Source organism: Orcinus orca, chromosome 15 (genome assembly GCF_937001465.1).
Source record: "Orcinus orca chromosome 15, mOrcOrc1.1, whole genome shotgun sequence".
NCBI classification, from domain to species: Eukaryota; Metazoa; Chordata; class Mammalia; order Artiodactyla; family Delphinidae; genus Orcinus; species Orcinus orca.
In genome coordinates this window covers 67,731,455-67,753,913 of record NC_064573.1, presented here as the reverse complement: position 1 = coordinate 67,753,913, position 22,459 = coordinate 67,731,455, and the positions used below count along the sequence as shown (strand labels likewise).

Sequence of the window (22,459 nt, the reverse complement as noted above, 5' to 3'; positions counted from 1 at the left end):
AGTATTCGGCAGTAGTTACTAAACCTAAATATATGTATACTCCATGACCCAGCAATTCCATTCCTGGGCACATACCCAACATAAGTAAGTGTTACATCTACCAAAGGACATGTTCAAGAATGTTCTCTGCAGCTTTATTCATAATGACCTCAAACTGGAAACAACCCAAATGTCCATCAACATAAGATTCCACTAGTATAAAGTTTAGAAACAGACAACATTAATCCACAATGATGGAAATCAGAATAATGGTTACCCGGGAATTCCCTGGTGGTCCAGTGGTTAGGACTTGGTGCTTTCACTGACAGGACGGTGTTCAATCCCTGGTCAGGGAACTAAGATCCTGCAAGCCGAGAGGCGTGGCCAAAAAAAGAAAAAAAGTTACCCTTAGGTGGGTACTGACTGTCGGGGGCCACAAGTGAGTGTGTTTAGGTGCTAGAAATTTCATATCTTTTTTAAAAATTGAAGTATAGTTGATTTATGGAAATGTTTCACGTCTTGATCTGGATGGATGTTCCACAAGTATGGTATATGTACACTGGCACCATATCAGAAAGACTTTTCCTCACCACTTCAGTGGAAGTAGTATATTGCCTCCCCACATCCTGATACTGTGGCCTTGTCTTATTTTTCTTCACAGTAATTATGACTACTCAACTGTCTTAGTCAGCTCGGGCTGCCATAACATAGTACCACAGACAGGGTGGCCTAAACAACAGACATTTGTTTTCTTGTAGTTCTGGAGGCTGAGAAGTTCGAGATTCAAAGTTCAGGCTGACTCCATTTCTGGGGAGAGTCCCCTTCCTGGCTGCGTGCTGCTGCCTTCCCACTGTGTGCTCACATGACCTCTTTGTGCATGAGGGGACGGAGAGCAAACAAGTGCTCTTTGGGGTCTCACCTTATGAGAACACTAATCCTACTGGATCAGGGCCCCATCCTTATGACCTCATTTAATCTTAATTAGTTCCTTATAGGTCCTCTCTCCAAAGTCACACTGGGGCTTAGAGCTTCAATATTAGGATTTGTGGTGGGGGGACACAAACATTCAGTCCATAACACCAACATGCCATGTGTTTGGTTATTGCCCTGTTTACCACCCGTCTTTCCAAATTAGAATCTAGTCTCCCTGAAGGCAGGGATTCCATTTGGGTCCATTTGGCATCCCCAGAACCAATAACAGTGCCTGGTACAGAGGAAGAGCTCCATAAGTGTTTGTTGAGTGAATGAAAGAAAGAAGATGGGGTGGTGGTCACAGCAGCCTAGTGCTACTAAGCTCAGTGTCTGGAACATAGCACAATAGGTAGTAAGGCCACCATCCTTATTAATCCTCGGGGTACACCACCCAAAGTTCTTGCCTTCAAGTAATTTGCATTCTAAAACAAGAAAAAAATTTATGTGAATTTGTCTGTTTTATATCGTGTTCTATATTGGGTTTTTGAGAAAATTATTTCTTGGATTATCGCTTTATGGTAGGCATCCAGAATATGGGAGTCCAAGTTTAGGAGTTGGTTCTAGTCCTGGCTTCACCATTAAGTTACCGTACGTCCTGATGATTTCCTTTCCCTCTGTGGACCTTGCCTTCCTCAACTTCCTCTCTAATCCAATAGGATTAGTGTCCTTATTAGACTTGAAATGAAGGGTTTTTATTGAATTAAGATCTCTAAGGGCAGTTTTTTGCAGCTAGAAATTGTTACAACCCCCGTAGTGTGCTGTTCTTGTTTCTAGCACTAGGGGGCGGTCAGAACATTGGAACACATTCTGCTATTGCAGTTGCGTGCTGTCAGATGCAGGGGTTGATGCAGAAAGATGATTGCTCTCTGCTTTGGTTCCCCTACCTCTTCTGAAACCTTAAGCTCACAAACCCGAACCTTTTACAGGGATGGCTGGAGACTCAGACTTCCATCAAAGGGAACAGGGCTGAATCGCCCATGAATCTTGGATCTGTCATGGATCACACATGTAGTTGGAGGGAAGGCATGTGAGTGATAAATGACCTGTGAATGACAAATGGACAACCAGAAGGAAGAACACTAGGGTGTAGACTGAGATTTTGTTTAGAAGAGAAAACAGTTTAGCGATACTCTCTTGCTGTGATGTACCGATAAGACCAGCACGTGATAGGAAGGTCCATTGAGGCCATGCATAGAGAAGAAGAGCCACAGCCTGAATGTGAGGAGAGCATGTACGCAACTTTGCCCTTGACCTTCAGAACTTTGCTTGGAATTTTCACATCCAGGTACAGAATGTGGCTACATTTAGGCACAAATATCAGGTTCCTCTAAGGAAATTTGGAATTAACTAGGGTTTCATTCCTGAAAGATATGTCCATTGTACGATGTAGCCACCATCCATTTAGAACCGGATGCAAGTAAATGTGTCCTGTTAGTACTACTGGACTAGAAGTCAGAAGACCTGCGTTCTGTTCCTGGCCTCACTATTTATAAACCTAATGACTAAACGTCTCAGAACCTCAGTCCCTCCACCTATAAAATGGGGATAATTATATCTACTTTACCTATCTCAGGTTATGAAGGTCAAAGACCATATACCTGAAACTACATTGCAAAGGGCAAATACACCATACAAGTCCAAGGCAATGTGATATGGATTTTTGTAGGGACCCTTTTGGGGACATATTTATCATCTTTTTTTTTTTTCCTCTTCTTTCTACTTTAAAAACATTTAAAAATTTTTTAATACAATTTTTAAAGGTTACTTTCCATTTACAGTTATTACAAAATACTGACTATATTCCTCATGTACAATATATCCTTGTAACCTATCTTACACCCAATAGTTTGTACCTCCCATTCCTCACCCTCTCCCCACTTCCCTCTCCCCACTAGTTTGTTCTCTGTATCTGTGAGTCTGCGTCTTTTTTGTTATATTCACTAGTTTGTTGTATATTTTTTTAGTTTGTTGTATTTTTTAGATGCCACACATAAGTGAGATCACACAGTGTTTGTCTTTCTCTGACTGACTTATTTCACTTAGCATAATGCCCTTCAAGTCCATCCATGTTGCCGCAAATGGCAAAATTTCATTCTTTTTTATGGTGAGATAATATTCCATTGTATACATATACCACATCAGCTTTATCCATTCATCTATTGATGGACAGTTAGGTCATCGTGGACTCAGTAAAGGAATGCCAGATTTCTGAACTCTCATGCATTGTTGGCAGAAACAAAATCAGAGCAGCTCTCCAGAGATCTACTGGGCAAAATGAATCAAAAGCCTTTTAAAAACGTGCATGGGGCTTCCCTGGTGGTGCAGTGGTTGAGAGTCCGCCTGCCGATGCAGGGGCCACGGGTTCGTGCCCCGGTCCGGGAAGATCCCACATGCCGCGGAGCGGCTGAGCCCCTGAGCGATGGCTGCTGAGCCATGGTCGCTGAGCCTGCGCGTCCGGAGCCTGTGTTCCGCAACGGGAGAGGCCACAACAGTGAGAGGCCCGCGTACCACAAAAACAAAAAACAGAAAACAAAAAACGTGCATGTCACACACCCACTAGATTAAGATGTGTTAAGATGAAAAAGGCACACAATACCTACCAAATGTTGGGGATGTGGAGCAGTTGGAGCTCTCGCATGCTGCTGGCAGGAGGGATGACTGGGACAGCCACTTTGGAAATCTGTTTACTGAAGTTGGCAATATACACAAATTTTATGACCTAGTAGTGCCACTCCTAGGTATTCACTCAACAGAAATGTGTGCATATGTGCACCAAAAGGCATGGACCAGAGTGTTCACAGCAGCACTCTTTGTAATAGCAGCAAACACTGAAAACTGCCCTGAAGCTCATCAACAGTAGAATGGATAAATAAACGGGTATATTTGCACAATGGGATTCTATCCAGCAGTGAGAATGAAAGAACTAAAATTACTTACTGCAATAGGAGGAATCTTATAAATGTGTTGAATTAAAAGTGCCGACTCAAAAGACTATGTGCCATGTAATTCCATTTATATTAAGTTCAAAAACACAGGCAAAACTCATTTGTGGTGATGAAAGTCATGAAACTGGTTACTCTTGGGGGAAGGTAGGTATTAAGAAGGCTTCTGGGTGGGGCAGGATAATGTTTTGTTTCTTGGTCTAGTAGCTGGTTACACAGATGTGTTCATTTTGTAAAACTTCATCAAGGTGCACACTTATGATTTTTTGCACTTCTCTGCAAGTAGGTTAATATTTGATAAAATAATGTGTATGCCCCCGACCCGGAAACTTTAAAGAGTTACATTTTTAAAATAAAATATTTATTAAGCAAATATTGGTGATAACTAGCTTAGATTCAACGCTGTGTCACTTTGCTATAGTATCTTTTTTTAAAAAATACAGTCACTACAGTTTTCTTTTTATTAGAATTTAGTTGGTATATCTTTTTCCATCCTTTTATTATTTTTTTTTAAATAACTTAATACCAGCTTTTGTTTTTAAGATTTTTTCTTTTGATGTGGACCATTTTTTAAGTCTTCATTGAATTTGTTACAATATTGCTTCTGTTTTATGTTCTGTTTTTTTGGCTGGGAGGCATGTGGGATCCTAGCTCCCTGACCAGGGATCCAACCTGCACCCCCTGCCTTGGAAGGTGAAGTCCCAACCACTAGACTGCCAGGGAAGTCCCCATCCTTTTCCTTTTTTGGTGAATTTTTTTGGCCATGCAGGGATTGAACCTGTGCCACTGCAGCGGAAGTGCAGAACCTTAACCACTGGACCACCAGGGAAGTCACAGTGAATTTTTTTTTTTTTTTTTTTTTTTGCGGTACTTGGGCCTCTCACTGTTGTGGCCTCTCCCGTTGCGGAGCACAGACTCCAGATGCGCAGGCTCAGCAGCCATGGCTCACAGGCCCAGCCGCTCCGCGGCATGTGGGATCTTCCCAGACCGGGGCACGAACCCATGTACCCTACATTGGCAGGCAGACTCTCAACCACTGCGCCACCAGGGAAGCCCCTATATTTAACTTTCTGAGGAACTGCCAAACTGTTTTCTATAGCAGCTGCACTATTTTCCATTCCCACCAGCAATGCAGAGTGTTTCAATTTCTCTGCATCTTTGTCAACACTTGTTACTTTCTGTTTTTGTTTTTTAAATCATGGCCATCCTAGTGGCTGTGAAGTAGTATCTCACTGTGGTTTTGATTTGGATTTCTCTGATGGCTAAAGACATTGAGAATTGTTTCATGACCTTGTTGGCCATTTATCTATTTCTTTGGTATCACCTCTTTTAAAAGTATGTAATATTTGGTGTGCCAAAATATATAAAGGATGATACAATAAACACCTGTGTTTCCACCACATGGCTCAAGAAATAAAACATTCTCCAAGCTGCAGGATTCCCTCTGCGTCCCTTCCCGTTCACTTCTCCCCCACGTGAACCCTATCCCAAGCCTGATGTCTATTATTCCCGTGTATTTCTTTATAACTATATTACACCTATATGTATGCCCTACCAAAAAGTAGTATTGTTTTGCATGTTTGTACAGCTTATTTAAATGAAATCATGCAGTGTGTCTTCATCTTTTTATTTAGCATTTATGAAACAACCAAGTTGAGGCATGTAGCTTAGTCCATTCACTTCCCCTGCTCTATGCTGTTTCATGGTGAATGAACCACATCTATCCATTCTTCTGTTAATAGTCATTTTCTCCCCAATTTTCTGCTATTACAAACAATGCTCTCTGAGCATTTTGACTCACCTCCTTGTGTGCATGAGCACGACTTTTTGCAGATATATGCATGTAGGCGTGTGAGTGAGAGGTGGTTTGGGGCAACACATCTTTCGCTTTACCAGATACTATGAAATTACTCTCCAAACCCACCATGCCAACTTACACGCTCCCAGCAGTGTGAGTTTCTGTGGTTCCACATCACTACCGACACTTGGTATTGTCAGCCTTTTTAACTTTTGCCAACTGATGGCCGTGAAATGGATCTAACCATGGTTTTAATTTGTGCTTCCCTTTTCATCAGTGAGTTTCTTCACACATTTATTGGCCGTTCACATTGCCTATTCTGTGGCTTGCCTGATGGTGTTGTGCCCACTTTTCTATTGGTTGCTTATCTTTAGCCTATTTGTTCATAGATGCTCTTTAGGTCTTCCTGATACCGATATTTTGTTGATTACGTATTGCAAAAATCTTCCCATCTGTGGTTTGTGTTTTCCCTTTTTAATGATGTCTTTTGTTGAACAGAAGATTTAAAGTTTAATTTGTCTCTCTTTTCCTTTATGGTGTGACTTGTTTAAGATATATTTTCCTACTCCAGAGTCAAAACAATATTTGCCTTTTGAAGTCTTGCTTTTTAAGTTGAGCAATTTAATCTTCTTGGAATTGATTTTTGGGGATGTTGTGATGCAGGGATTCCCTCCCCTCATTCTTCTATTTGGATAACAAGTTATCTGTTCGCCAGATGTTCAATAATCAATGACAATTGGCTAATGTCATTCCGCTACTTAAAACCCTTCCGTGGTTCTCCATGCCATGGGGAGAGGCCCCAGTTTCCTTTCTTCAGTCTGCAAGGTCTTGCACATACTCCCCCCGCAAAGTTCCCTCCTCACCTCTCACCATTCTGTGCTCCAGCCACATGGACCAGGCTCTCTATTACCTCGGGCCTTCACTGGTTTTGTTCTCATTACCTAGCATGTCCATATTCTTCTGGTCTCAGTTAATATTAGTTGTGGTGGGTTGAATGGTGCCCCCCCGCAAAAGATACATCTACCCAGAATCCGTAACTATGATCTTATTTGGAAAAAGTGTCTGTGCAAATGTAATAATGTTAAAGATCTCAAGATGAGATCATCCTGGATTACCTAGTAGACCCTAAATCCAATGTCAAGTGTCCTCATAAGAGACAGAAGACAAAAAGCCACACAGAGAGAAGAAGAAGGCTGTGTAAAGATGGAGGCAGAGTTGGAGTGAAGCAGCCACAAGCCCAGGAACTCAGGCAGCCACCAGAAGCTGGGAGAGCCAAGGAAGGATCCTCTCCCAAGAGTCTTTGGAGGGAGCATAGTCCTGGGGACACCTTGATTTCAGACTTCTGGCCTCCAGAACTGTGAGAGACTATATTTCTGTTGTGGTAAGCCCCCAAGTTTGTGGGAATCTGTTCTGGCAGCCCTAGAAGACTCATACGGGTGGGTAGCTGGAGTGGGGGGGGCTGATGGATGGGGAGCCCAGGCTGGAGGGCTGGAGAAGATGAGGTGGGCAGCAGGATGCAGCCTGTCCAAACTCTCAGCCAGGAGGAAGTCCACTCCCTCACTTCTAGGAAGAGGGCACAGCGGCCAGGGAGAGGATGTAAGTGACAGGGCCACAATGGAAGGAACCTTGGCTCCCAGTGTCCCCAGTGAAATGAATGAATCCACTCCAGACCCCTTGAGATACCTCACCTACAGAGGAGAGAGGCAGGAGGGACCCCAGGGAGGCCCAAGGAGCATGGGGCAGTGAGGGAGTGGACACTTCAGCCACCACAGTGGGCCGGAGAGCGGCAGACAAGTCTCAAAGACAGGCTAAGGGCTAACCAGTGCGTAATTAACGGCAGAATAGGTAAGGTCCGGGGGCAGCAGTGCAGAGGTGGATGCTTGCAGACTCAAGGACAATTCCAGGATGGGGCAGAGGGAGGCTTGCTGTGTCTTTGAGCTTCTTTGATCCCTGGGCCACTTTGGTGGAGACAGAGCCTTGGGCACCAACAGGGTCATGTCTGTTTAAACAAAATTAAACACTGGAGGTAAATCATTAACTCACTGAAGAAACAGACAGGAGCGTAGGCCACTCCAGCACGAGGACGTGAGAGCCGCCTGGACGTTAAGAAGTCCCACTTATCAGGAGAGGCCGCCACTCAAGGTTCCCACAGCCTGGTGGGAGCATTTTCTGAGCAACTTCTCTACAAAGGAGTCACAGTGCAGATGCTGTGTGGACAGAGGCATGGACAGTCAGAATCTGCCCTCAGCTCAGAGCTGGGGGTACCAGAGCTCGCAGCCATCACAGGTAGCCATGTGCCACCATGGGTATGCCATCACCGTGTCCTCCACGATCCATGATGATCTCATCTAATCCTCATGCCGACCCTCTGAGGTAGGGTGAGGACTGCCTACATTTCACAGACCAGGAAAACCAAGCCCAGAGAGGGAGAGAACTTGGCCCGGTCACACAGCTTATCAGCGGTGGGGAAAACAACAGAGCTGGCTTTAGCAAAAAGGGGAATGAATTAAGGTTCAGGGTGTGTTTAGGACGTTAAGGGCAGCAAGCATAGCTGAGCCTCTTAAAAGACAGGGGCCAGGACTTCCCTGGTGGCGCAGTGGTTAAGAATCCGCCTGCCAATGCAGGGGACACGGGTTCGATCCCTGGTCCAGGAAGATCCCACATGCCATGGCACAACTAAGCCCATGTGCCACAACTACTGAGCCTGCATGCTGCAACTACTGAAGCCTGTGCGCCTAGAGCCCATGCTCCGCAATAAGAGAAGCCACCGCAATGAGAAGCCCGTGCACCGCAACAAAGAGTAACCCTGTTCGCCACAATTAAAGTAAGCCCGTGCGTAGCAACGAAGACCCAACACAGCCAAAAATAAATAAATAAACAAATTTTTTAAAATGGCTTATGAACGTCCCACAAGACTCTGTAATGATATATGTAACTTGTTAAAAAAAAAAAAAAAAAAGGACAGGGGCCAGGACCAGCAAAGCCATCAGGAGGCCAGGAGGCCACTGTCCCCTACTCTCTCTTTTTCTGGGATTACATAGTCTCCCAACTCTACTTCTAACTGAACATTAATTTTATTCCTCCCTCTATTTTTGGGTTAAGAGCAAGGGTGATAGCATCAGAGCTGGCTCCAATCCTAGCCTCACCATTTATTACCTCTGCGACCTCAGGCACACATGCCACTTCCCCACCACTAAATGGGGTTGCTGTGCTTCCCATGGATGGATCAAAGGTGATAACACGTGCAAAGCCCTTGGCACAAAGCCTGGCACATAATAAATGCTCAACAAACAGGAGTTGCTCTTATCATCTCACATGGTAGGAAACAGCCTCCCCAGCCCTCCCGGCTCCAACACTGCCCATCAACTCACTAGCACCTGGTCCTGACTTCTTCAGTCAGAGAACCAGCTATTGCAAGGGAGGGTGCTTTTGTTCAAACAGTCTCAAGTGAGTGTGGATTAACTTTAAGAAAACTGGAGATGAGGGACTTCCCTGGTGGTTCAGTGGTTAGGAGTCTGCCTTCCAATGCGGAGGATGTAGATTCGATCCCTGGTCAGGGAACTAAGATCCCACGTGCCGTGGGTCAACTAAGCCTGCATGCCACAACTATTGAGCCCGCGGGCTCTGGAGCCTGCGCCACAACTAGAGAGAAGCCCGTGTGCTGCAACAAGCATCCTGCCTGCCACAATTAAGACCCAAATCAGCCAAATAAATAGATAAATAATTTAAAATAATAATAATACCTTATAAAAAAAGAAAGAAAAGTGGAGATGAGAAGTTGAGCAGACTAGTCAAAAGGTTTCTATTACAGAAATTTCAACTGCAAGGTCTTGTTGTCAGAAAACTGGTTGGCCAACCTTTCCAGATCCCTCCATTGTGAACCCTTTTGGTGTGGAGGGAGGGCAATCAGGCCAGGGGAGTAGCAGGATGAAGGCTTAGAGGTGGTTGCTGACCTATAGGCTGTGGAAGGTGCAGAAGAGGCAGGATGGTTTGAATGTCAGGACTTTATTTTAGCATAGACTGAAGCTATTCATTCATTTAGCAAATATTTATAATGTGCCAACTGTATGTAAGGCATTTTGGCAGGAATTACTGCCTAAGTGAAAGGCATAGTCGTTGTCCTCAAGGAATTAAACGGTCCAGTAGGAGGAAACAGACACACAAATGGAGGAATGTTGTCAATGTGATCGAAACTCTAAAAGGGATCTGCTTAAGGTGCCAGGAGAACAGGGGAGGAACACCAGTCCATGCAGGGGTAGGGAGCCGGGGAAGGAGGAGGTGACTATGGCATCTAGTTTTGCTTTTGTGGGTTTTGCCTGCCCAGCATCCATTCCCCCTCCAGTCATCAGTCAATCTCAGTCCCTGTGGCTGGAAGGGACTGACCCTCTTCTCCAGGTCCAAAGAGCACCTCGAGCCAGGCCTCGTCAATCAGCATAGTCCATCCCCCGGCCATAGTGATTGGTTCACTGTGGTGTACGTAAACCAGCTCTGGCCAATGAGAGTCAAGTTATGACGGGGTGGAAACGAGAGTAAAGAAGCTCTGCCTTCCCTGGGAGTGTTGGCAACGTGGATGATGCGAGCCTGGAAGACAGGGGTTGCTGAGTAGAAACTGAGAAAAATGACGTCATAGAAGAAAGCAGAGCTAAGAGCTGGAGGAAGAAGGTGCTTGATAACATCCTTTGAGCCCCTGAACTCAGCTGTGTCTGAAACCAAAATTATCTCTGGACCTTGCGGTTATGTGAATCATTAAATCCGCCCCCAACTTTTTTTTTTTTTTTTTTTTTTTTGCTTAAGCCTGTTTGAGTTGGATTTCTGTTATAAGAGAAAGGATTATGTTTAGTCTCTCTCCCATCCCAGACTTACAATTTTTTCCTTTATTCAAACAATTCTGAATAACAGTTTCTTCTGTACATTCCAGGGGGAAAAAATGTATACATACATATATGTTTGTTTGTTTTACAGAAATGGATATCTAACCATAAGATACCTCCATCTCATGACCTTCCCCCATTGAGTTATTCATCTTGAATCCCTGGCTTTCCTTTTATATACTTTAATTGCATTAATATATAATGCTGAGTTTTTTCCCAAATCAGTTACTTTTAACTTTATAAAAGGATATCACAATGAATATAATCTTTGCAGATCTTTTTTTCACTTAATATTATATTGCTAATATTCATCCATATTGTTCTAAGTCATTGAAGTTTACTTGTTTTGACTGGTATAATATTTCATTGCATAGATATGTCAGAATTTATTCATTTCGTTCTTATGTTGATGTGCATTTGGGCTATCTCCCAAGTTTTTGCTCTTGTGAGTAATGCTTCTCTTAACATAATTCATGTCACATTATACAATAGCCTATAGGTTATTTTCAAGGTCCTAGTTTTCATTTCATCCAAAATGAAATTCAGTGGGATCATGGGTGGTATTCTATTATTAAAACTAATTAGCTAACTAAATAAAAGTGGGCCATGTATGGACCAATAATGTGTCCAATAATGTGTGTGCCAAGGCTAATTTAATTCTATATACCTGAGGACCAGAGAGAAAAATAAATTGGGAAAATACTGTGTATGTTATAATGCACACTGTATTTTGTAGTAACAATATGTCTTGGAACTCTTGCTGTATCAGTGCATATAGCACATCCTATATAATTTTTAACCTATACAGAATATTCTGTTAATGGACATATCATAATTTAAATACTTAAAAATTTTTATCATGGAAAATTTCAAACATATACAAGAGAACAGCAAAAGGGAGTTCCATGTATCCAACACCCTGCTTCAGTAATTATCATCATCTGGCCAATCTTGTTTCATTTGTACCCCAGCCCTGCTCCCTCCCCCAGTGCATTATTTTGAAGCAAATCTTGTCTACCTTATCATTTGTCCATAACTTGCGCTCTATTGGTGAACACAGGTTGTTTGCACTCTTTGGCTTCTATGAACAGTGCTACAGTGAACATCCTTATAAATAAATCTTTACAGCAAGTGTAAGGGAATCTGTAGAATAAGTTTACACTAGTGGGCTTGTTTGATCCAAAGAGCAAATGAATGTTAAATTCTGATAGATTTTGCCAGATTGTCTCCTAAAGGGGTTGCCCCAGTTCCCACTCTGCATCATCAATTCTTCGGTATCTTTTTTTAAAAATATATTTATTTATTTATTTGGCTGCACCGGGTCTCAGTTGTGGCATGTGGGATCTAGTTCCCTGACCAGGGATCAAACCCGGGCCCCCTGCGTTGGGAGCATGGAGTCTTAACCGCTGGACCACCAGGGGAGTCCAGTTCTTTGGCATCTTTTAAACCTCTTTCTCATTCAATAATGAGAAATTCATTTCAGGTTGCTGTTTCTTGATTTTTCTCTTCTTCCTTCTATCTAAGATGAAAACAGGAAAGATGCCCAGAGGCAGGAATAAGTATGAAAGGCAGAAGTAAGGCCACTCATAAAGCTGTTCTTGGGAAAGGACTGTCAGCTCCTTGGTGCCTGAGGGCTGTGGCTTCCAAGAGCCTCAAGGTTCCAGCTGACCAGGGCAGGAGAAGGTGGCACTGCTGCAAGCCAGTGCCCCAAACACACAAACAAATAAAGCAGAAGTGTGGGACTTCTCTCTTCCACAGCACTTCTGTGCCCAGTGTTTAATTGTTGCCAGACAGCACTTGTACATAAATGAGGAGATGTCGAAGGCTGGGGAAAGCTGTACTCTATAATTTGCGTCCATCTATTAGCTTGTTGTGGGTTCTAGGTCTTGGTTTTCTTATCTGTCAAACAAACAACACTTATATGATTTCTAAGGTGCCTTTGAGCAGTAAAATGTGAGGCCTCTCTGAATTCCATGTCACATTTTGGAGATTACAGTTTTGTTGTTTTCTATGTAGTGAGCTATTTCCTCCAAGTTTTCTCAAATTGAAATGACAAGGAACTCTAGTCTGAGTATGTACTCATTTATTCATTCATTCATTCATCCACTCAGTTAATATATTGAATACTTCTTTATTTTAGATCTTTTGTTTTGGAATTCTTTCTTTCATTTTTCTCGACTTGCAAAAATTTGGGGGGCATGATAGATACTAGAGCTCTCAAGATGAAACTGATTGACTCAATTGCTTTTAGCAAAATGTGGGTTTCTCGATCTACCTCAATCTCAGAGTTTCTTTGTGTGTGTGTGTGTGTGTGTGTGTGTGTGTGTGTGTTTACTTCCTATTGCTGCTGTTGCAACTATCATTGAACTAGGCACCTTTTTGCTGTTGTATTTGTCATGAGTCTTTTTTTTAATATTTATTTATTTACTACCAGAAAACTACTAGAGCTAATCAATGAATTTGGTAAAGTAGCAGGATACAAAATTAATGCACAGAAATCTCTGGCATTCCTATACACTAATTATGAAAAATCTGAAAGTGAAATCAGAAAACACTCCCATTTACCATTGCAACAAAAAGAATAAAATATCTAGGAATAAACCTACCTAAGGAGACAAAAGACCTGTATGCAGAAAATTATAAGACACTGATGAAAGAAATTAGAGATGTTACAAATAGATGGAGAGATATACCATGTTCTTGGATTGGAAGAATCAACATTGTGAAAATGACTCTACTACCCAAAGCAATCTACAGATTCAATGCAATCCCTATCAAACTACCACTGGCATTTTTCACAGAACTAGAACAAAAATTTCACAATTTGTATGGAAAAACAAAAGACCCCGAATAGCCAAAGCAATCTTGAGAACCAAAAACGGAGCTGGAGGAATCAGGCTCCCTGACTTCAGACTATACTACAAAGCTACAGTAATCAAGACAGTATGGTACTGGCACAAAAACAGAAAGATAGATCAATGGAACAGAATAGAGAGCCCAGAGATAAACCCATGCACATATGGTCACCTTATCTTTGATAAAGGAGGCAGGAATGTACAGTGGTGAAAGGACAGCCTCTTCAATAAGTGGTGCTGGGAAAACTGGACAGGTACATGTAAAAGTATGAGATTAGAACACTCCCTGACACCATACACAAAAATAAGGTCAAAATGGATTAAAGACCTAAATGTAAGGCCAGAAACTATCAAACTCTTAGAGGAAAACATAGGCAGAACACTCACGACATAAATCACAGCAAGATCCTTTTTGACCCACCTCCTAGAGAAATGGAAATAAAACCAAAAATAAACAAATGGGACCTAATGAAACTTCAAAGCCTTTGCACAGCAAAGGAAACTATAAACAAGACCAAAAGGCAACCCTCAGAATGGGAGAAAATATTTGCAAATGAAGCAACTGACAAAGGATTAATCTCCAAAATTTATAATCAGCTCATGCAGCTCAATAACAAAAAAACAAACAACCCAATCCAAAAATGGGCAGAAGACCTAAATAGACATTTCTCCAAAGAAGATATACAGACTGCCAACAAACATATGAAAGAATGCTCAACATCATTAATCATTAGAGAAATGCAAATCAAAACTACAATGAGATATCATCTCACACCGGTCAGAATGGCCATGATCAAAAAATCTAGAAACAATAAATGCTGGAGAGGGTGTGGAGAAAAGGGAACACTCTTGCACTGCTGGTGGGAATGTGAAGTGGTACAGCCACTATGGAGAACAGTATGGAGGTTCCTTAAAAAACTACAAATAGAACTACCATATGACCCAGCAATCCCACTACTGGGCATATACCCTGAGAAAACCATAATTCAAAAAGAGTCATGTACCAAAATGTTCATTGTAGCTCTATTTACAATAGCCCAGAGATGGAAACAACCTAAGTGTCCATCATCGGATGAATGGATAAAGAAGATGTGGCACATATATACAATGGGATATTACTCAGCCATAAAACGAAACGAATGTTTGTGATGAGGTGGATGGACCTAGAGTCTGTCATACAGAGTGAAGTAAGTCAGAAAGAGAAAGACAAATACCATATGCTAACACATATATACGGAATCTAAGAAAAAGAAGTCATGAAGAACCTAGGGGTAAGACAGGAATAAAGACACAGACCTACTAGAGAATGGACTTGAGGATATGGGGAGGGGGAAGGGTAAGCTGTGACAAAGTGATAGAGTGGCATGGACATATATACACTACCAAACGTAAAACAGATAGCTAGTGGGAAATAGCCGCATAGCACAGGGAGATCAGCTCGGTGCTTTGTGACCACCTAGAGGGGTGGGATAGGGAGGGTGGGAGGGAAGGAGACGCAAGAGGGAAGAGATATGGGAACATGTGTATACGTATAACTGATTCACTTTGTTATAAAGCAGAAACTAACACGCCATTGTAAAACAATTATACTCCAATAAAGATATAAAAAATATATATATATATTTATTTATTTTGGCTGCACCGGGTCTTAGTTGTGGTACGTGGGATCTTTTTTTTTAGTTGCAGCATGCAGACTCTTAGTTGCGGCATGCATGTGGGATCTAGTTCCCTGACCAAGGATCGAACCCAGACCCCCTACATTGGGAGTGCGGAGTCTTACCCACTGGACCTCCAGGGAAATCCTATGAGTCTTTTGTCATAGGGATGGATCCAGGGGATCAAAGAATGCAGCCAGTACCCTTCTTATTCTTGTTTGTCTCATCTCAGCTTGCCTCTGCTTCTCCTTCTTCTCCTACAGTAGCAGCATCTTCTCTGTGGTTGGGGAAAATGGCCACAAATACCTTAAATTTACATAATCCTTAGGGTTTGAGATCCCATGGGGAAGACAGACCTTCTCTCCCTCAGTTTCCAAAAAGATCAAATTTTAGGGAAGACTCTGGTTGCCCCTGCTTTGGTCACATGCCTACCTCTGAACCAATCACTGTAGCTAGAGGAGTGGAGTACTCTGGGCATTCTGGGCCACATGCCCACCTAAGCTGGGGAGATGAGTCCTGTGTTTGACAGCCGCAGAGAGATGGTATGGGCCAGGAAGAGGTGGGTACCCACAGGAAGAGATGCTGAGTCAACAATTCCTGTTCATTACCACTTCTCTGCAAGCTGATGGGGCTTTCCAGCCAGGATGAATGGAGTGTGCATTTCTGCATTCTCACCCCAAATCCCTCTTCTCTCTTATTGACTCACCTCTGTTCTAAGCCACTTTGTCCCACACAGTTGGAGAAAAGCAAGTGATTGGCCTTTACTTTCTTCTAGTGTTTTCACTCAATCCCTTTTTACCTTCAAATAGAGGTATAATCAGTGTTAAAGCCACCTGACTCATCTATCTTTCAAAGCTCCAATGACCCCCTTATCTACTATCAGCCTTTCTTTGTCAAGTAGGTATGTGATTACATTTCCACCTCAATTGAATATTGCATCCTGAAGATAGGTTCCTCCTGTGGTCAGAGGTGCAGCCCACACATACAGCTATCTCCTTTATATAGTGCAGCATTTATACTTCTCAGATATTAGGGTTTCTTCCTTTTCCTCTAACTTAGCAGCCTAGAAGCAACAGTTTTACGACCTGGTCCAATCAGCATTTGCTTTGTCACTGGTCTGTGTCTTTTGGGCACAAAATATGTTGCTTTTTGGACCTGTAGGTGTGTTTATTTGGCCCCACACAGCAATATAAATATTTTAAATCTATTGTAAACATTTTAAAACCAGGAGACACTACAAATACATTTGGAATTTTGCTTGTTTTGAACAACTTGGAAGATCTGTGAACCTGGGCCCATGTTCCCCGGAGCAATGATGCTCGGGAGTGGCCCTCTGGACCGGCCATGCGTTCCCAGGCCACCACTCCCAAGGGTGTTCCTGCCTGAGGCCCCTTTGCCATTTACCTTCTTACTTGCTGGTTATTTTTGCTTACACCTGGCCCACCTCACTCAGTCACATTCCCTGCCTGGCCCCTGGAGCATTGTTTGAGTTTGTGACTCCTGGTTGGGTGGCCATTGCAAATCAGGGACAGGTTGAAGCAGGGTTTAAACCACTGATGAATCGGGCCCAGATTGGCCTTCTGCCTCAAGGCTCAAAGTAGACATAGATTGATGGTATACTTCAAAGGCGGAAGAGACACTTCTAAGAGTTTTGAAAGAACTGCCGCTACTTGTCCGTGTAACATCTATTGTACCTTTCAAGAGAATTATATGATCTTTAAATACAATAAATTAAAGTTTCCAGAAATAGATATAAATACTGTGGAAGAATGCTAGCATGTCTTAAGTTTAAATCGCCTTAAAGAAACAAGATGAGATTCAAACTCTTAAAATTACTTTGTAAAATAAAGTAGACTTTATTGTAATCTTTTATGACTTCTCTAACTGCCCCATAGAGACATCAATGTTTGCAGAAGGATGGAAGGAGAGAAGAAAGGAAGGAAGGAAAAAGGAAGGAAGCTACTTGAATACGGGGACTTGCCAATTGATTTTTTAGAAGATTTTTTTTGATGTGGACCATTTTTTAAGTTTTATTGAATTTGTTAAAATATTGCTTCTGTTTTATGTTTTGCTTTTTTGGCCACGATGCATGTGGGATCTTATCTCCCTGACCAGGGATCGAACCTGCACCCCCTGCACTGGAAGGTGAAGGCTTAATCACTGGACCGCCAGGGAAGTCCCATGGCCAATCCATTATTAAAATTTTAATTTTTACTTGTAAATAACTAGAAGAAGAAGTTACAAAAATAGTACAGAGAGGTCCCATGTTCCCATTACCTAGATTCCACTAATGCTAACACCTTCCATAACTGTAGGCCAATCCCATTTCATATTCCAGTGGCACGTAGAAGGTGTTCAATATAGTTTTTTTGAGGGGACTTCCCTGGTGGTCCAGTGGTTAAGACTTCGCCCTTCCAGTGCAGGGGGTACAAATTCGATCCCTGGTCAGGGAGCTAAGATCCCACATGTCTTGCGGCCAAAAGCCAAAACATAAAACAGAAGCAATATTTTAACAAATTCAGTAAAGACTTTCAAAAAAATTTTTTAAAAATAAGGTTTATTGAATGAATATGTTTGCATATGGAAAATGAATGTTATCTGTTGACTTAGCGGGTTGGTTGCTCTATTTTATTTTATTACCTTTGAATAGGTAATATATGTGCAGGGAACAAATTCAATACATTCAAAGGGTATACAGGGAAGAGTACGTCTCCTTCCTTTCCCTGCCTCCCAGTCACCCAGATGCCTCCAGAGGCAACCATTTATTCATTTCTTATAGCTTCTTCCACACATTGTTCATGTTTGCAAGTTCATACCTCACGTATCTGTTGCCTCCTCACCACCCCCCTCCACTGTAGAATAACCATATGCACATCTTCTTCACTGGGCAATATATATTGGAGATCATTCTATGTAAGTTCATAGAACGCTTCTTCATTGTTTTTAATGACTATTTAATATGTGTTCCATGATATAATAAATGGATGTATCATAAAAGAATTTATTTAACTAATCCCCTATTGATAAGCATTTAGACTGTTTCCTGTCTTTTATTATTAAAAGTAATATGGCTGTGGGACTTCCCTGGTGGTTCAGTGGTTAAGAATCTGTGCTTCCACTCTTCCACTGCAGGGGACGTGGGTTTGATTCCTGGTCCCTGGTTGTTGAACTAAGATCCTGCACGCCAAGGCTTGGGGTTAGGGGGAGGGGAGACAATACTGCTGTGAATATCCATGTCTGTTTTGATTTAAGCAGATACAGTCTCTCTCTCTTTTTTAAAAATTTTATTGAAGCATAGTTGATTTACAATGTTGCGTTAATTTCTTCTGTACAGCAAAGTGACTCAGTAATATATACATATATATATTCTTTTTCATATTCTTTTCTATTATGGTTTGTCACAGGATATTGAATATAGTTATCTGTGCTCTACAGTAGGACCTTGTTGTTTATCCAGCCCATATATAATAGTTTGCCTCTGCTAATCCCAAATTCCCATTCCTTCCCTCCCCTCCCCACCTCCCCCCTGGCAACCACAAGTCTGTTCTCTATAACAGATACAGTCTCTTTAGGTACTAAAGCATATGTTTTATGGATCTGAAATCCCCAAACTTCGCTATTTGGTCATGTAAATAGAACTTTGATGGCAGAAAATTTCCTGAAGCTTTGTGTGGTTTCTGGCCTAAGTCAGTGAGATTTGTTCAAGGTCTGGCTGGCAGCTTTAACTGATGCTGATGCACCTGTTCTCCGTTATTTTCATCTGAGCTGTGTCTGATAAGTAGAGAAAGGAGCAAGGCAAGTTATACTCGGGATGATTAGGGATGTGCCTTGAAGGATAGTGAATGTGCATTGCTTCTCTTCACTCCTATCACTTGATCCAGCTCGCTGATCCAGCCCTTGCTCCTGGCCTATGCGTCTTCCCTCTTATCTGAAGTTATCTTCTATCTTCCCTTACTGCCCAGCAGATTTTGGTGACATTTCATTACTCAGCAAACACCTCCATTTCTAAACAGCTTTACACTGCTGAGATGAATAATATTACCTCTGTGTTGATGACTTGTGTCTTATTAACTGTACCTTTCTTCAAGCAGATTTAAAAAAATCTAAACCGGTTTCTTTTTTGACCCTTTACTGGGTTTTCATCACAGTCCCTGAGGGAAAGACTGTTGCTCTTCTCCATGTTCAGAGTTTATTTTGGTTCCATGAAGCCCAGTGCTCCTAAACAGCTGTTAACAAGCTGCCCCAAATGCCTGCAAAATGAGAGGGTTACACAACAATGAGCTTATCACTCATTCATTTAGTCATTAATTCATGCAACAAATATTTATAATTGAGTGTGGACTCTGGGCCAGGCAGCCTCAGCCTAAGTCAGTGAACAAGACAAGATCCTTGCCATTATAGAGTTTGTTCTCCAGCATGTGTGTTTATGCGCATGGAGGAGAGACAAAAATAAACAAGCAAGTTATTTAGTATGTTAGGAGGTGATAAATGCTATGGGGTGGGGGGATGAACAGGCCAAAGGAGGTTGGGATTGGGGGGACAGGGGGCATACTGCTGTTTTTGCTGAGGGTGTGAGATTTGAACTAAGACTTCAAAGAACACAGAATATCCTTACACAGTATCTTGTATGTTATGTGTATGTTTGCATGAAAAAGACCACTAATGACTTTGTATTTGTTGAACAACTGTACTGAGATATAATGCTCATACCATTAAACTCATCCTTTTAAAGTGTACAATTCAGTAGTTTTTAGTGTATTTACAGAGTTGTGCAACCATCACCATTATCTAATTCTGGAACATTTTCATCACCCCCAGAAGAAACCCATTAGCAGCCACTACCCATTCCTGCCTCCTCCCGGTCCCTGACAACCACTAATCTACTTTCTGTCTCTGTAGATTTGCCTAATTTGGACATTTCATATAAATGGAATCATGTACTATGTGGTCCTTTGTGATTGGATTCTTTCACTCAGCATGTTTTCAAGGTTCATCCATGTTGCAGCATGCATCAGTACTTCATTCCTTGAAGAATAATATGCCATTGTATGGATATACCACATTTTGTTTATCCATTCATCAGTTGATGGTGACCTTGAATTTTAAATATTGCAGCGTGTCACGGATGGGCTGTAGTGATGGACCTCCCTGTTAAGGACTGGACTGAGCCATGTAGAGGGAGCCCATTGTCAGGACTGATGTTGCCCAGTCCAGTCAGCACTGGTTAGGCTTGGTTCTGGAGAAACTAAAAAGCCACCATACTCAAAACCCTGCTTTTCCAGGTGCCTCCCTCCTGAGCAGTAGCTCTGGGTGGTCCAAATGCAGCAACACAGACCTGTGGAGTTTTTTCAAGTGTATTTTCTATTCCACATTTTTTCTACTTTAAATTGTAACCTTGGTAAGTTGTTTACCCAAGACAATTCACAATGAGTTTTCTTTTTAATATTTTGGGTGTGGTAGCAAGTAGAAGCAGATCATCTTAACCAACTATTTGCAAATATCTGAACAAAGTCATTCTGGTCATACAGGGAAGACTCCACAGAGGAAATGGGAATTGAATCTGGATTTTGAAAGAAGGTTCGATTCTCAGAGAGGAATAGATGAGGAAGGAAAAGGCATATTCCAAAGAGAATTCAAAGTTTATCTTTTGGGTGACTGGGAAACCCTGGGCCCTAGAGCACGTGTCTTAGGTATGATAATTTAGCATCTATCCTCTGCGCATAAAGTGCGATGGTGTTGGAATCCTCTGGACTCCTGCACAGGAGACAATCAAAGTTTCAGAACTTCTATCGAGGGGGATGTTTCAGTTACAGCCTCTGGGGTTGCAGACAGATTATTTCCATCAGAGTCCAAATGACTTAATGGCTTTCTCACCCCCGCCCCCCTCCTGCACACACAGTTGAGAGTAGCTGTCTAAGCGACACCAGTGCAAGAACCGGACACGCCCCGTCATGGCCCAGCGGCACACCTCCCCAGACCGCCGGAGTCGTTCCCTTTCGATCCTGGGGGTGGGGGTGGGGGTGGGGGTGGAGGACCAGGTGCAGTGGCTCCGCTCCCAGGAACTGCAGATTGGGGCGGGGGAGCCGGGAAGGACAAGAATCTAAATCTTGCATGGGAGCAGGAGGCGTGGGGCCTCCATAGAGGACGCACATCGGCCCAGAGCAGAATGCGGTCCCCATTCCCGCCGAACTTCAGCAACCGCGAGGAGAAATGTCTGCCGCGGAGGGCGGAGCGCGGTGGGGGCGGAGCTCGACCCAAGGGGTGGAGCTAGAGCGTGGGGGCGGGGCGAGGATGAGGGGGCGGAGCGAGACGGTGGGCGGTGCGACAGCAAGGGGAGGAGCGCAGACGGCGGACGAGAGGCGGGGCTGGGATGAGGGGCGGGGCTAACACGGGGGCGTGCCCGGCCATCCGGCCCCGCCCCCGCCGCAGGCGCGCCCGCCCCGCCTTCCCTCTCCCCCCGGCTGCAGAGGCGGTCGAGCGCTGAGAGGGAGGGGAGAGCGGGTCACGACGTTGCCGGGGCGGGGATAACCCCTCACGTGGAGCAGATGAAAGGGCCGCAGCGCGACGCCCGGGGGAGCCGAGCAGAGCCTGCGACCCACAAAGCCGCCGCCGCCGCCGCCGCCGCGATGGGGCTGTGAGGCGTCCGCCCGCGCTCGGTCCTCCGCCGGCCCGCGACTATGCCCGGCCGCGCCCGCCCTCCGCGCCCTCCCGCCGCAGGACCATGAGGCCGCGCTCGGGCGGGCGCCCAGGGGCCCCGGGCCGCCGCCGCCGCCGCCTCCGCCGCCGCCCCCGCTGCCCCCGCGGCCGCCGCCTGCCGCCGCCGCCGCCGCTGCCGCTGCTGCTCGGGCTGTTGCTGGCGGCCGCGGGGCCCGGCGCGGCGCGGGCCAAGGAGACGGCGTTCGTGGAGGTGGTGCTGTTCGAGTCGAGCCCGAGCGGCGACTACACCACCTACACCACCGGCCTCACGGGCCGCTTCTCGCGGGCCGGGGCCACGCTCAGCGCGGAGGGCGAGATTGTGCAGGTAGCTGCCCGCCGCCCGGGCCCCGCGCCGCCGCCGCCACAAGATGGCTCCGGGGGCTGCGCCCGCCGACCCCGCCGCGGGCTGGCGGGCGGGCGGGCGGGAGGGGCAGCGAGGAGGCCAGCGGCATCCCTCCCTGGCTGGCGGGCGGGACGCGGCCTCCAGGGCGCCGCTGCGGGGGGCGAGCGCACGTGGGGGCTCGGCCTCCTGTGGGTCCGGGGAGCGGGAGCGGGACCCCGGGTCCGGGCACCCACGTTGGGGCAGCCGCCTCGGGCCGTTGGGGCTTTCGGTTTGCCTCAGGTGTAAGTCCCGGGAACTACCTGTTGAATGCCAACTTCGGAAAGATAAGTGATGAAGGATGGGTTGGCT

The 22,459-nt window shown here is 44.3% G+C and overlaps 1 protein-coding gene across 1 annotated transcript in view; it reads left to right on the top strand.

Moving 5' to 3' along the window:
• Positions 1 to 21,467: 21,467 nt before the first annotated feature.
• ZNRF3 (zinc and ring finger 3) overlaps positions 21,468 to 22,459 on the top strand; it is a 148,678-nt gene continuing 147,686 nt past the window's right edge. Inside the window, exon 1 of the mRNA XM_004283766.4 lies at positions 21,468 to 22,093. Within this exon, the coding sequence (XP_004283814.2) occupies positions 21,794 to 22,093 (300 nt within the window). The 5' untranslated portion in view covers positions 21,468 to 21,793. The remainder of the gene's footprint in view (positions 22,094 to 22,459) is intronic.